This window comes from Maylandia zebra, unplaced genomic scaffold (assembly GCF_041146795.1).
Source record: "Maylandia zebra isolate NMK-2024a unplaced genomic scaffold, Mzebra_GT3a scaffold11, whole genome shotgun sequence".
NCBI classification, from domain to species: domain Eukaryota; kingdom Metazoa; phylum Chordata; class Actinopteri; order Cichliformes; family Cichlidae; genus Maylandia; species Maylandia zebra.
The window spans coordinates 7243095-7254840 of NW_027490041.1; the positions used below are offsets into that span (position 1 = coordinate 7243095).

Genomic DNA, 11746 nt, shown 5'->3' on the forward strand with positions numbered 1-11746 from the left:
GAGAAGCTGACTCCGCGACGCGAATGGACTCCGTGGATTTGTTATTTGTTGTTGGTTTCGTCTTCTAAGGATTAATTCTTCTGTGGAGAGCCTGGACATGAACATTTCTGCTGGCTTTTCATTCCCCTTTCCCTCTGCTGAGACTGACTGTAGCACATGTAACGGTGTGTTCACACCGAACGCGATGGACGCGAATAAAACGCCCCTAATTTGACGCGTGTACATTCGCGTCTCAACGCGTGTCCAAGAAAAATCCATCGCGCGTCAACCGGAAATGTGGGAGTTTCCATCTTTGCAAGATGGCAGCTGTCGAGCTAGCGCTTGAAGAGAGAGTCTCCCTTCTCTATTTACTGTGGAGAGCAGAGCAGCAGCGTAAAAGACGTCCTCGCCGTACCTGGGTCCATCAAGTCCTCCAGGCGCGTGAGCAGTTTGGTGAGTTTCACCATTTGCTCCAGGAGCTGCGCCTGGATGACGGCAGATTCCAGCGATATCATCGTCTGTCACCCGGCCAGTTTGAGGACCTGCTTTCCCGCGTCGGTCCCAGAATCGCCCGCCTAGACACCAATTACAGGCGCTCAATCCCACCTGCAGAGCGCCTGTCCGTCTGCCTGAGGTTAGTAAAAGTGGTCAATACGGTAGTCCTTTATTGATACCTGTGCTAATATATGCTAAACCATCCATTTATACACTGCTAACATGGATGTGCTATGCTAACAGTGAATGCTGTCGGCGTTTACTGATGGCATAGCACATCCATGTTAGCAGTGTATCGTGTATACACTGCTAACATGGATGTGCTATAACAGTGAATGCTGTCGGCGTGTATAAACTATCGTTTATACACTGCTAACATGGATGTGCTATGCTAACAGTGAATGCTGTCGGCGTTTACTGATGGCATAGCACATCCATGTTAGCAGTGTATCGTGTATACACTGCTAACATGGATGTGCTATAACAGTGAATGCTGTCGGCGTGTATAAACTATCGTTTATACACTGCTAACATGGATGTGCTATGCTAACAGTGAATGCTGTCGGCGTTTACTGATGGCATAGCACATCCATGTTATCAGTGTATCGTGTATACACTGCTAACATGGATGTGCTATAACAGTGAATGCTGTCGGCGTGTATAAACTATCGTTTATACACTGCTAACATGGATGTGCTATGCTAACAGTGAATGCTGTCGGCGTTTACTGATGGAATAGCACATCCATGTTAGCAGTGTATCGTTTATACACTGCTAACATGGATGTGCTATGCTAACAGTGAATGCTCTCGGTGTTTACCGATAGCAAACTGGTACTGTTTATAATATTTCTAGTGATACTCAGATGGTCTCATCAAGTCCCGATTTAATTCGATTTATGCTGTTATCAGTGGTTGAATGATAGCATGGCTGTGGTGTCATAGGTATGCTCTCGGTGTTTGCTGATATCAAACTGGTATTAGGACCACTGTGGGTTAATCTTTGTAGTGATACACACTCCTTTTGTTTATTTATACCTGGTTTAATTTCTGGGATAGTTGAATATTTGTATATAATCACTGCAGACTGTTTTAGATTATATCAAATATATATCATGTAATTATCCTTATAATTACAAAATGTTTTATGTAAGATTTATGTTTTGGAATTTGTAATTTTGGAATTTCAATAATGTATTTTGTAACTGCAGTACACATAATACACATTTTAAACAATTTTGTCCAGGTTCCTTGCCACCGGGGACTCCTTCAGGACCATCGCGTTCAGTTTTCGAGTCGGTGTGTCCACGGTGAGCCAGATCATCCCCCAGGTAGCGACGGCCATCTGGGACTGTCTAGTGGACGATTTCATGGCTGTGCCTTCAACTGAAGACTGGCGGTCCATCGCAGAGTGTGTGAAGGCAACGTGTGTTCTCCACAATTTTCTGCGCTGTGTGGACGAGAGAGGGGCACCTGCTGTGAGGGGTGTGGCACCTGCTGTGGTGGAGCCGTTGCAAGGCCTGGGTCGTGTAGCAGCAAACAACTCCTCCAGAGAGGCTGTCCTGGTGAGGGAGAAGTTCATGGCCCACTTCTCGGCAGAGGGAGCTGTGTCTTGGCAACCAAAGGAGTAGCCTGTTTGAAGTCTGAGTGACTTCCCCACAACGGCTCTTTTAAGAGCCACCCACAAACCTCTAAAGAGTGTTCCTGTCTTTTTAAAATTTTCTTAATAAATGGATCTCTACTCCAAAATAACCTAACCTCTCTTTATTCTCTTAAGTAACTTGTCTTCACTATGTTCCTATAACCAGTGTGATGCAAAAGTTTGAGCAACCTTATTAATAGTCATTATTTTCCTGTATGAATCGGTTACAGTAAAAAATGTCAATTACATATATCATATAGGAGACACACACATTGATATACACTACATATTTATGTTATTTCTCTTTTTATGTGTTGCCAATATATGCACCTGCTTTATTTAGTGTAAAGTTATTGCACACTTTCTGTAAATCCAGTGAACTGCATTCTACTTGTGTCAAGTCAGGTGCCAATATTTGCTGTGTAGTAGAACAGAGACATTTGTCATTATAAATGTTTATTTGATAAAATATATAAATTCAGTAATAAAAAGATTCAACATAAATATATGAAATTTAACTATTTACAGAGAGACAGGAATAAAAAGGACCCAGCTTGGAGTGGAAGAGCCTCAGGGGAGAAGGAGGAGAAGAATAAGAACATTGTTTCTGCCCTGGAGAGCTGCTGCCTCATCAGAAAACTACTGATCATTAGGGTCCAATGTTTCCAAATTTAGCACAGCTGTGCTGTTGTCAAAAACTAATTTATGAATTTGGAATTTCACGAATTCTCGTGTCTGAGGCGGCATGCTCTCCAGAGCAGGAACAAGGCCGAGGAGGAAATACTCTGTTGCAGACGGGCGTGGCCTCTTTAGGGACTCCAGGATAGCCAGCTCCACCGCCGATGGACCATCCTGGGACCCTTCCCTCGACCGCCTTCGAGCTCTCCTCCTCTGTGGGCCTGTAAAAAACAGAACAAAACACCACAAAGAAATGAGAAGGCTGCTACTAGATTGTCATTTTCAAAATTGAAAAAAACCAGGATATGAACAGATTGGTTGTAGATATTTAGTAAAGGTGATCACAAGGGAATCCAAGCAAGTAAAAAGCTATCAGTGCTTGATGTTCATACCTGTGGGTGCAGCAGCAGGAGTGGAGGGACCAGGGACTGGGGAGTCAGGAGAAGCAACAGGGGAGGACTCTGCTGCATGATAACTTGACTCTATCAAGACAATATTAAATGTTAACAGGTTGAAGACAATAGTCATAGAGAATATTATATTATTATATACTTATTATTATATACAGTGGTCTCCCATTTATTGCAGCACATGAACAGTAGTCACAGTTCTCACAAGTTGATTCTCAAAGTGCAAACCTTTGTCGATTTTAAAACGTAAAAGTATTATGCCGCGCTTTTTCTCCGTCTGCGGCGCCACTTTTGTGCGCCTTTTTTGCTCCCGGTGCAGGTGTCTATTTCCGAATGAGGGTCATAGTTATGAGTGTTTTTGTGCTGTTTTTTTCTATTTGAAGTGATGGTTATCAAAACCAAACATGATAAGTTTGGCAAGCGCAGGAGACACGACACGGAGGAGATTTGTCATTTGGGCTGCAGAATGCAATGCGCATCGTTGAAAGCTGTACGGTGCAATAAAAAAAATCAGCGAAAAGGCGAGGCAGTGACGGATGAACAGCGGGACTACTTTATACTGTTTATTAATAAACAAAATATATTCCTGTATGACAACACGCATAAATTAACTGCCTACATTAATTAATTGTAAACATACCTTCTGACTGACACTCCCCTGCTGCCTCTTCGGGCTGTCCCTGGTCCTCGGGGGAGAAGTTCTCCACGGTCCGCACCATATTACCGCTGGTCTCCCGCGGGGTGAGGAAGGGGTCCAGAAACCCCATGACCGCGAAGAACTTCCATCTCCTCCCCGATCCTGCTGCAGACCCACTCCTCTTCTCCTTCTCTGACCTCTTCTCCTTATTATAGGTGTCCCTGAGGCTCTTCCACTTTCTCCTGCAGATGTCCTCTGAATAAACGCATTATCTGGTTAGCGGAAAGGTATTTGTACAACAGTGGGAAAATCGCGGGACAGTAGGCGCGCTTGCTAGCTTTTGCACGGCTTCATCGGGTCAGTCTGAAAATTAAAAAGAAGAAGGAATGAACTTACCAGGTTGCCCGATCTCCTCACTTATGTGTCTCCAAGCTAGGTCCTTTTTATTCCTGTCTCGGTAGAAATAGGAGCTGGCATCATATAGCTCGGGGTGGTTAGCCACGGCGCTGATCAGCTTTTCCTCCATACTGAATGAAGAATGAAGGGCTTTGGCTGGATCTGCCCCTTTGACCTAGGTCAGAGCCACGTCACCAGGCTCCTGATTGGTTGTCGCGGCGCGATTTGACGCTGGAGTTCAGATTTTTCCAACTCGAGCGGTAGACGCGAAACGCGCGTATGCACAAAGTGCAACACAAAAACTCACGCGCGTGGTTTTATTCGCGCGTCAAACGCGCCTGACGCGCTACACTGACGCGCGTTTCACGCGTTTTGGCGTTTTCGCGACGCAAATCTGCTTCCGAATTTTCGCGGGACCCGCAATCGCGCGTCATCGCGCCTTTCCATTGACTTTACATGTAAACCTGACGCTCTATTCGCGTCCATCGCGTTCGGTGTGAACACACCGTAAGTGATAGCTTGGCCGACTACAACCGTTGGTGCTGGTCTTCGGCTCAGTATAACGAAATGACTTAAAACTAATCTTGCATTGAGCTCTAGTGTTGCAGATATGCTATTGTAATAACATGGTTCTGATCACTCCAGTCTAATTTCAGTTGTTGGGCGAAATTTTATGTGTTTTTTCTAAATTTAATCTTGAACGCATTTTTGCAGTTTTGTCTTTCTAGTCTGACCTAAGTGACTCTTTTACTGCTATATCAATAACTGCGCTGTGCCTTGGAGCGGCTTAATTTTTTTGAAATCGCAATGGCACACTGCCCAGACGACTCTGACTCCGACATGGAACTTACCTCGTTACCTATGTGCCAGATAGTTGAAAATGTGACTCCTAGCCTTAGCCAACAAGTGGTGGAGTTAAGAACTGAGGTGAATAAGCTTAGTGATTGTTTACGTGACTCACTGAACATACAGCAGAGTTTACTAAGGCAGTGGGACCAACTCACAACGGGGAACTCTCCCCCTCCTGCAGTCCCACAGTCTCCTGTTTTCCCAATGGCCACATCGACACCTCATGTTCATGTGATGGACAAAACTGAACCCACCAACAGTACCAATCCGTTCCTGCCCAGCAACCCATTTCAACCTACAAATCCTTTCCTCCCATCTCACTCACTTAAACTCAGCAGCACTTCCAGAGTGATTGCGGCAGCTTTACATCACGCAAAGCTGGAGCCTCCTGTGTATGCTGGGGACGGAAAAGTGCAACCTGAGGACTGGTTAAATGCAGTTGGCACATACAAAGCCTCATTGAACCTAACTGATGGGCAATTGCTAAACGAACTGCCACACTTTCTTGCAAAAGAGCCCGGGAAATGGTTCAAGGCACTGAGCTCCCACATCACATCATGGGCTCAATTCTGTCAACTGTTTAAGACCGTTTTTCTGCCCTCCGACAACCAAGAACGCATCCTGAGAGGAATTTTGGATCGTGTTCAGGCTCAGGACGAGCTCCCAACGTTTGTCGCCCACATGTTGAGTGAGTTTGACAAACTGAAGAGCCCCCCACCTGAAAAAGACAGAATTGACCTAATTAGTAAACATGCTCTCGAAAAATACAGAGTTGCCCTGTATGGCGCTAATGTCACTTCTGTAATGGACCTGCTGCTACGTGCTCATGAGCTTCACTCAGTGCTTGGACCACAAAGACCACAGCCTGCTTTATGTAGCAAAGACAACTATAAGCCTGAACCTTACTGCTTCAAATGCTCTCAGCCAGGGTTCACTACACGCACCTGCCCAAACTGTAACACCCACAACGAGCCTCGAACACCACTAGGCATGGCCCAGTCCAGCCATTGCCAGCACCTGGCCCCTCTGACCCTGGCCATGAAAAGGTGGAATTAAGCAGCACCACATCCCAGCCACAATACAGGCAGTCGGGAAACTACAGGGGGGGGGGGAGGACATTTCACAGAGGCCAACCTTCCCCCAATTACTAACGGAGCCTCACACGCCCGATTCACTACAGGGTGGACACAGTCTTGGACACTTGGAAGACAATTTTTCACAAGTCCACTGGAATACCCCACTAAGAACGAAAGTGAACTTCAATGCTTCATCTGTGGATGCTACCCTCGACACGGGTGCTTCCCTCTCGGCTGTACGAACAGATCTCATTCAAGTAAATGACTCTTACCCTAGAAACACAAGTGAGTGGAATGGTCCTGCAGTTAACCTCGCCAATAATGCTCCCTGTATCCCTGTTGGTGTTATTTGGCTCAATATTGGATTCATGAACAAGAACTTTTACCAGCGTTTTGCCATAATACCAGATTTGTCCTCTCCTTTCATTCTGGGAATGGATTTTATGGCAAGAGCTTCTGTTTCTATTCACATTCCCACTAGACGAGTCTACATTGAGGACATCCCCTGCCCACTCGCAGACAATGAAGAGGACCTTCAAAATGATTACTCACATTCACCTGGAACACTGATGTCTTTGGACTTGGTTCGCTCCGACTTAACAGCCAAACTGTCTGAAGCAAGTCTCTCAGAGAACAACAAGGATGCTTTACTAAATCTGCTCAGCAAGTTTAGCTCCTTGTTTGATGGTCAACTTGGTCGAACGGCTCTCACTGAGCACGCCATAGAGACTGGCAATGCAACACCTGTCAATCTCCCACCCTATCGCACGTCACCTGCTAAGAAACGTGTGATTGAAGAACAAGTGCAACAAATGTTGAAGGACAACATCTTTGAACCTTCCACAAGCCCTTGGGCAGCTCCTGTAGTCATTGTAAATAGAGCGGCCATGGAACCAAGGTTTTGTGTGGACTTTCGAGGGCTCAACCAAGTTACCCGAAAAGACTCTTATCCCCTGCTGGCCTCATTTACAAAACATGCGCAGTCTACCTGGATGACATTGTTATTGCCTCACCTACCTTTGAACAGCACTTAGTGGATCTTGAGGAGGTGCTGGGCAGACTCCAGGCTGCTGGCTTGTCATTGAAGCTCAAAAAGTGCCAATTCTGCCTCGATGAATTCACCTTTCTCGGGTACCGCATCACATCATCAGGTGTTAAGCCCGATCCGGACAAAGTAAAGGCGGTTAAGGAGTTTGATACCCCAACCTCAGTGAAACACGTCCGTCAGTTCCTTGGCTTGACTGGCTATTATCGACGCTTCATTCAGAATTATGCCCGCCATGCCGAACCTCTTCACGCCATCACCAGAAAGGACAATGCTTTCCACTGGGACGACAGCTGTCGAAGGGCCATGGACACTTTGAAGGATCATGTCACATCAGCCCCGATCCTGTCATTTCCAGACTTCAACCGTCCCTTTTCCATTCACGCCGATGCATGTGACATTGGTCTTGGGGCAGTATTGATGCAAAAGGATGACAAGGGTCGTGAGTACGTTGTGGCTTTTGCTAGTCGCTCCCTTCACAAAGCTGAACTCCCCTACTGCACTTCAGAGAATGAGTGACTCGCTGTGATATGGGCTCTGGAACACTTCCGCCCTCGTCAAAACCCAACGGGCCGACTCGCCCGCTGGTCACTTCGTTTGCAGGACTTTGATTTCACAATAGTGCACAAACCTGGTGCACAGAACAAAGTTCCCGACGCACTGTCACGCAACCCTTTGCCTCTGACCTGTGACAGGCCGACTGATCTTTTACCAGATCATGCTGTTATGGGCAGCCTGGACATTCTGCCCCCCGTCATTCTGGCTGACCGTTCACAATTCAGACAGCTGCAGTTAGACGATCATGTCACAGGTCCACTCCTCAGAGACATTGAAGCAGACTCTCTGAACAGCTCGGACAATGCCACCTTGTTACAGTATGTTGTGTATGACTCTCTTTTGTATCACAGAGAACCCAAGTCCACATGTGCTTTGCACCCTTTGAAAGAGCTGAAACTGTTTGCCCCTACTTCCATGAGAGGCACCTTGCTGGACTATTACCATGACCACCCCACAGCAGGTCACTTGGGTGTTTCTAAGACATTGGCTAGACTGCGTTTTAGGTTTTTCTGGCCCAAAATGGCAGCTGATGTGAAACGCTATGTGATTTCATGCTCAGTGTGCCAACTCACCAAGCCAAGTCAGAAAAAAGCAGCCGGTCTTATGGTTCCCATTGTCCCCCAGAAACCCTGGGAGTATGTGGGTGTGGATTTTGTTGGGCCACTTCCCCGCACCCCCACTGGTAATGCTTATTTGATCGTGTTTGTTGACTATTTGACTAAATGGGTTGAAGCCAGTGCTGTCAAAGAAGCTACATCTCAGGTAGCAGCTGGTAAATTCGTCACTGACATTTTTGCTAGGCATGGTACACCCACTTACCATGACAGCTATATGGAGAGGAATCTGTCTCCCAAGGCCCTACTTGGATATAGGGGGCCCGGCTCTCCGAGGCCGTGTTATCTCAGAAGGGTTCATCCAGACTCTCCTGTCGACTGGCTTTTCATCCCCTCGGTGAGTGGAATATATGAACGTGAAGGCTCTGATCCCGAGAATTTACGCCCTTTAATTCGAGAAACTCGAGCTTCTTCCAACAACAATGTTTTCACCCCGCTGTCTATGGCGCTCTTTAATGCCCGATCTTTGACGAATAAATCGTTTGTGCTTAACGATTTTATTGTTTCTAAAAATCTGGACTTCCTGTTTTTGACTGAGACCTGGCAACGGGGGTCGGATTATTCGGCTACTATTGAAATGTGCCCATATGACTTCTCTGTCATTAGCCAGCCTCGAGGATCTGGTCGTGGAGGAGGCCTCGCGGTGGCATTTCGGAGCCGTTTTAACTGCCGTTCAGTGAAAGTTGGACACTTTCTGTCTTTTGAACTGCAGCTCATCAAAATCGGAAAGAAGGATCCTTTTTACTGTGCGTTGGTTTATCGCCCTCCTGGCCCAAACAGCTCGTTTTTAGCCGAGTTTAGTGATTTTCTGTCCTCTACTATGAGGTTGTCTAAATTGCTTCTTGTGGGGGATTTTAATATACATGTTGATGATGAGTCCGACCTCTTTGCTAGGGGTTTTACCAGCATCATGGACTCTTTTCATTTTATCCAACATGTATCTGGCCCCACACATAACAAAGGCCATACACTGGACCTTGTTTTTTCTTTGGGTCTGAATATTGATTATATTTATTCTAAGGACATTTTTATTTCTGACCATTATTGTGTCTTTTTTAATATGTCTTTTTATGAGCCTATGTCTCCTGTTCATCGGACAGTTATTTCCCGCACTTTAGACTCCTCCACAGCACAGAAGTTCTCTGATGTTTTTAATTTAACATTATCCCCACAAAACGATGTTGATTTTTCTATAGATCTATTCAATTATCATTGTCTTTCGATCTTAGATGAAATCTGTCCGATTAAAATGAGACCTGTGCCTGTTTCCAAGTCTGTACCCTGGTTAAATGACAACATTCGTCTTATAAAACGTAATTGTCGTAAAGCTGAGCGGTTATGGAGGAAAACCCACTTAAATGTTCATCTCCTTTATTTAAAGGATCTTTTAGCCTCCTTTGACAATGCTATTAGAGTTGCGAGGGCTGCTTACTTTTCTCAGTTGGTTTCAAAGAGCAGAGGTAATCCTAAAGTTTTATTTGATACTATTACTAATATTATTACTCCTGCTCCACCTGCTGCTATTATTTCTTCTGTGTAAGATTGTGAAACTTTTCTTGCTTTCTTTTTAGAAAAAATTAGCAACATAAGGAAAAACCTGTCTTTTTCAGCGTCTGCGCTGTCTGTTCCCACGCCAGCTCGGCCTGTTGTTTTAGAAGGTTTTTCACCTGTTTCACTACCAGAGCTGGGAAAAATAGTTAGTGCAACAAAATTATCCTCTTGCTCTCTTGATTTTTTACCTGCATCATTATTCAAAAATGTCTTTTACTCTACTGCTCCCTGTATTCTTACTATAATTAATACCTCCTTGGCCTCGGGCATAGTCCCTGCCTATTTTAAAACTGCTGTTATACATCCCTTGTTAAAAAAGCCTATGCTGGACCCATCTCTCACTAGCAATTATAGACCGATCTCAAAAATTCCGTTAATTGCTAAGATTCTAGAGAAGATCGTGGCTAAGCAGCTTACAGCAGTTTTAGATAAATATAGTATTTTCGACAAATTTCAATCTGGCTTTCGTAAAGTTCATTCCACTGAAACAGCCCTTCTTAGAGTTTCTAATGACATTTTGTTACAAAGCGATGCAGGTAAATGTTCTGTTCTCTTAATGTTGGATCTTACGTCGGCCTTTGATACTGTTGACCACTATATTTTACTTAACAGGCTGAAACACTGGGTCGGTGTCTCTGGGACTGCATTGAAATGGTTCTCCTCGTATCTCTCTGAACGATATTCTTCTGTGGCAGTTTCTAAGTATAGATCATCTTCTGCGTCCCTGTCTTTTGGTGTGCCACAAGGCTCTGTGCTAGGGCCATTACTGTTTCTAGTTTATTTACTCCCTCTCCAGCACATTTTGAGCCCTTTTGAGGATATTTGTTACCATTGTTATGCAGACGATATCCAACTCTATATATCTTTTAAACCGGAAGAGGCTTCTAAGCTGCGGATTTTAAATGTGTGCTTGGAAACCATTAAAGGCTGGATGGCTGAAAACTTCCTCCAACTAAATGAAAATAAAACCGAAGTCCTCTTATGTGCCCCAGATAGACATATACCCAGTATAATAAATGCTCTTGGTCCTCTTTCAACGTTTGTAAAACCATCTGTCAGGAACTTAGGGATTATCCTTGATCCTGCTCTTACGTTAGATAGTCATGTTAAATCTCTTGTTCGGTCTTGCTTTTATCATTTAAGAAATATTTCTAAATTGAGCTCTATAATATCCTATACCGAACTGGAGATTGTTATTCATGCTTTTATCTCTTCACGACTGGATTATTGCAATTCCCTGTTTACTTGTCTAAACAAAGGTTCTTTGGAGCGTCTGCAGATCGTTCAGAATGCTGCAGCAAGACTTTTGACGAAAGCTTCTAAATATTCACATATAACACCGTTGCTTATGCAGTTACATTGGCTTCCTGTCGAATTTAGAGTCCATTTTAAGATTTTGGTTTTAACTTTTAAGGCTCTTCAACAACAAGCACCACCATATATTATTGAACTTTTACAGCCCTATGCCCCTAGTAGGTCTCTGAGGTCGAGTAGTCAGGGCCTACTTGTCATTCAGTGTACGAGACTGAAAACTAGGGGTGATAGAGCTTTTGCTACTGTGGCCGCCAGACTGTGGAATTCCCTTCCTCAGGACTTAAGATCTGCTGATTCATTGATTACTTTTAAAAAACAGCTAAAAACACATCTTTTTAAAACTGCTTTTTGCTAACTTTGTTTGTATTTTGACTTTTTAATCTGTTATATCTTGTAAAGCACTTTGTGATCTCTATCTAGAAATGTGCTATATAAATAAAATTTTACTTACTTACTTACCTCATTTCTGACAGAGGGTCTCCTTTTGTGAGTGAGCTTTTTGA

The 11746-nt window shown here is 44.5% G+C and overlaps 2 protein-coding genes across 2 annotated transcripts; one reads left to right on the forward strand and one right to left on the reverse strand.

Moving 5' to 3' along the window:
• The first annotated feature begins 235 nt into the window (after positions 1-235).
• LOC143416099 (uncharacterized) lies at positions 236-2104 on the forward strand. Its single transcript, XM_076881479.1, has 2 exons — positions 236-613; positions 1720-2104. Exons 1-2 carry the CDS (start codon positions 300-302, stop codon positions 2102-2104), a joined length of 699 nt encoding a protein of 232 aa, XP_076737594.1. The 5' UTR covers positions 236-299.
• A 459-nt stretch (positions 2105-2563) lies between these two features.
• LOC143416018 (uncharacterized) lies at positions 2564-4730 on the reverse strand. Its single transcript, XM_076881374.1, has 4 exons — positions 4237-4730; positions 3844-4095; positions 3186-3275; positions 2564-3014 (listed from the first exon to the last, which is right to left on the reverse strand). Exons 1-4 carry the CDS (start codon positions 4364-4366, stop codon positions 2755-2757), a joined length of 732 nt encoding a protein of 243 aa, XP_076737489.1. The 5' UTR covers positions 4367-4730; the 3' UTR covers positions 2564-2754.
• Positions 4731-11746: the final 7016 nt, after the last annotated feature.

What these genes read in the sequence shown, in the direction of transcription:
- LOC143416018 (XM_076881374.1), bottom strand. Translation starts at nt 4,366, where the DNA reads ATGGAGGAAAAGCTGATCAGCGCCGTGGCTAACCACCCCGAGCTATAT. An exon ending in AGGGGAGTGTCAGTCAGAAG is followed by an intron (nt 3,276 to 3,843) that starts GTATGTTTACAA and finishes TTGTCTTGATAG; the next exon opens with AGTCAAGTTATCATGCAGCA. An exon ending in TCCTGCTGCTGCACCCACAG is followed by an intron (nt 3,015 to 3,185) that starts GTATGAACATCA and finishes TGTTTTTTACAG; the next exon opens with GCCCACAGAGGAGGAGAGCT.
- LOC143416099 (XM_076881479.1), top strand. Translation starts at nt 300, where the DNA reads ATGGCAGCTGTCGAGCTAGCGCTTGAAGAGAGAGTCTCCCTTCTCTAT. An exon ending in CGCCTGTCCGTCTGCCTGAG is followed by an intron (nt 614 to 1,719) that starts GTTAGTAAAAGT and finishes AATTTTGTCCAG; the next exon opens with GTTCCTTGCCACCGGGGACT.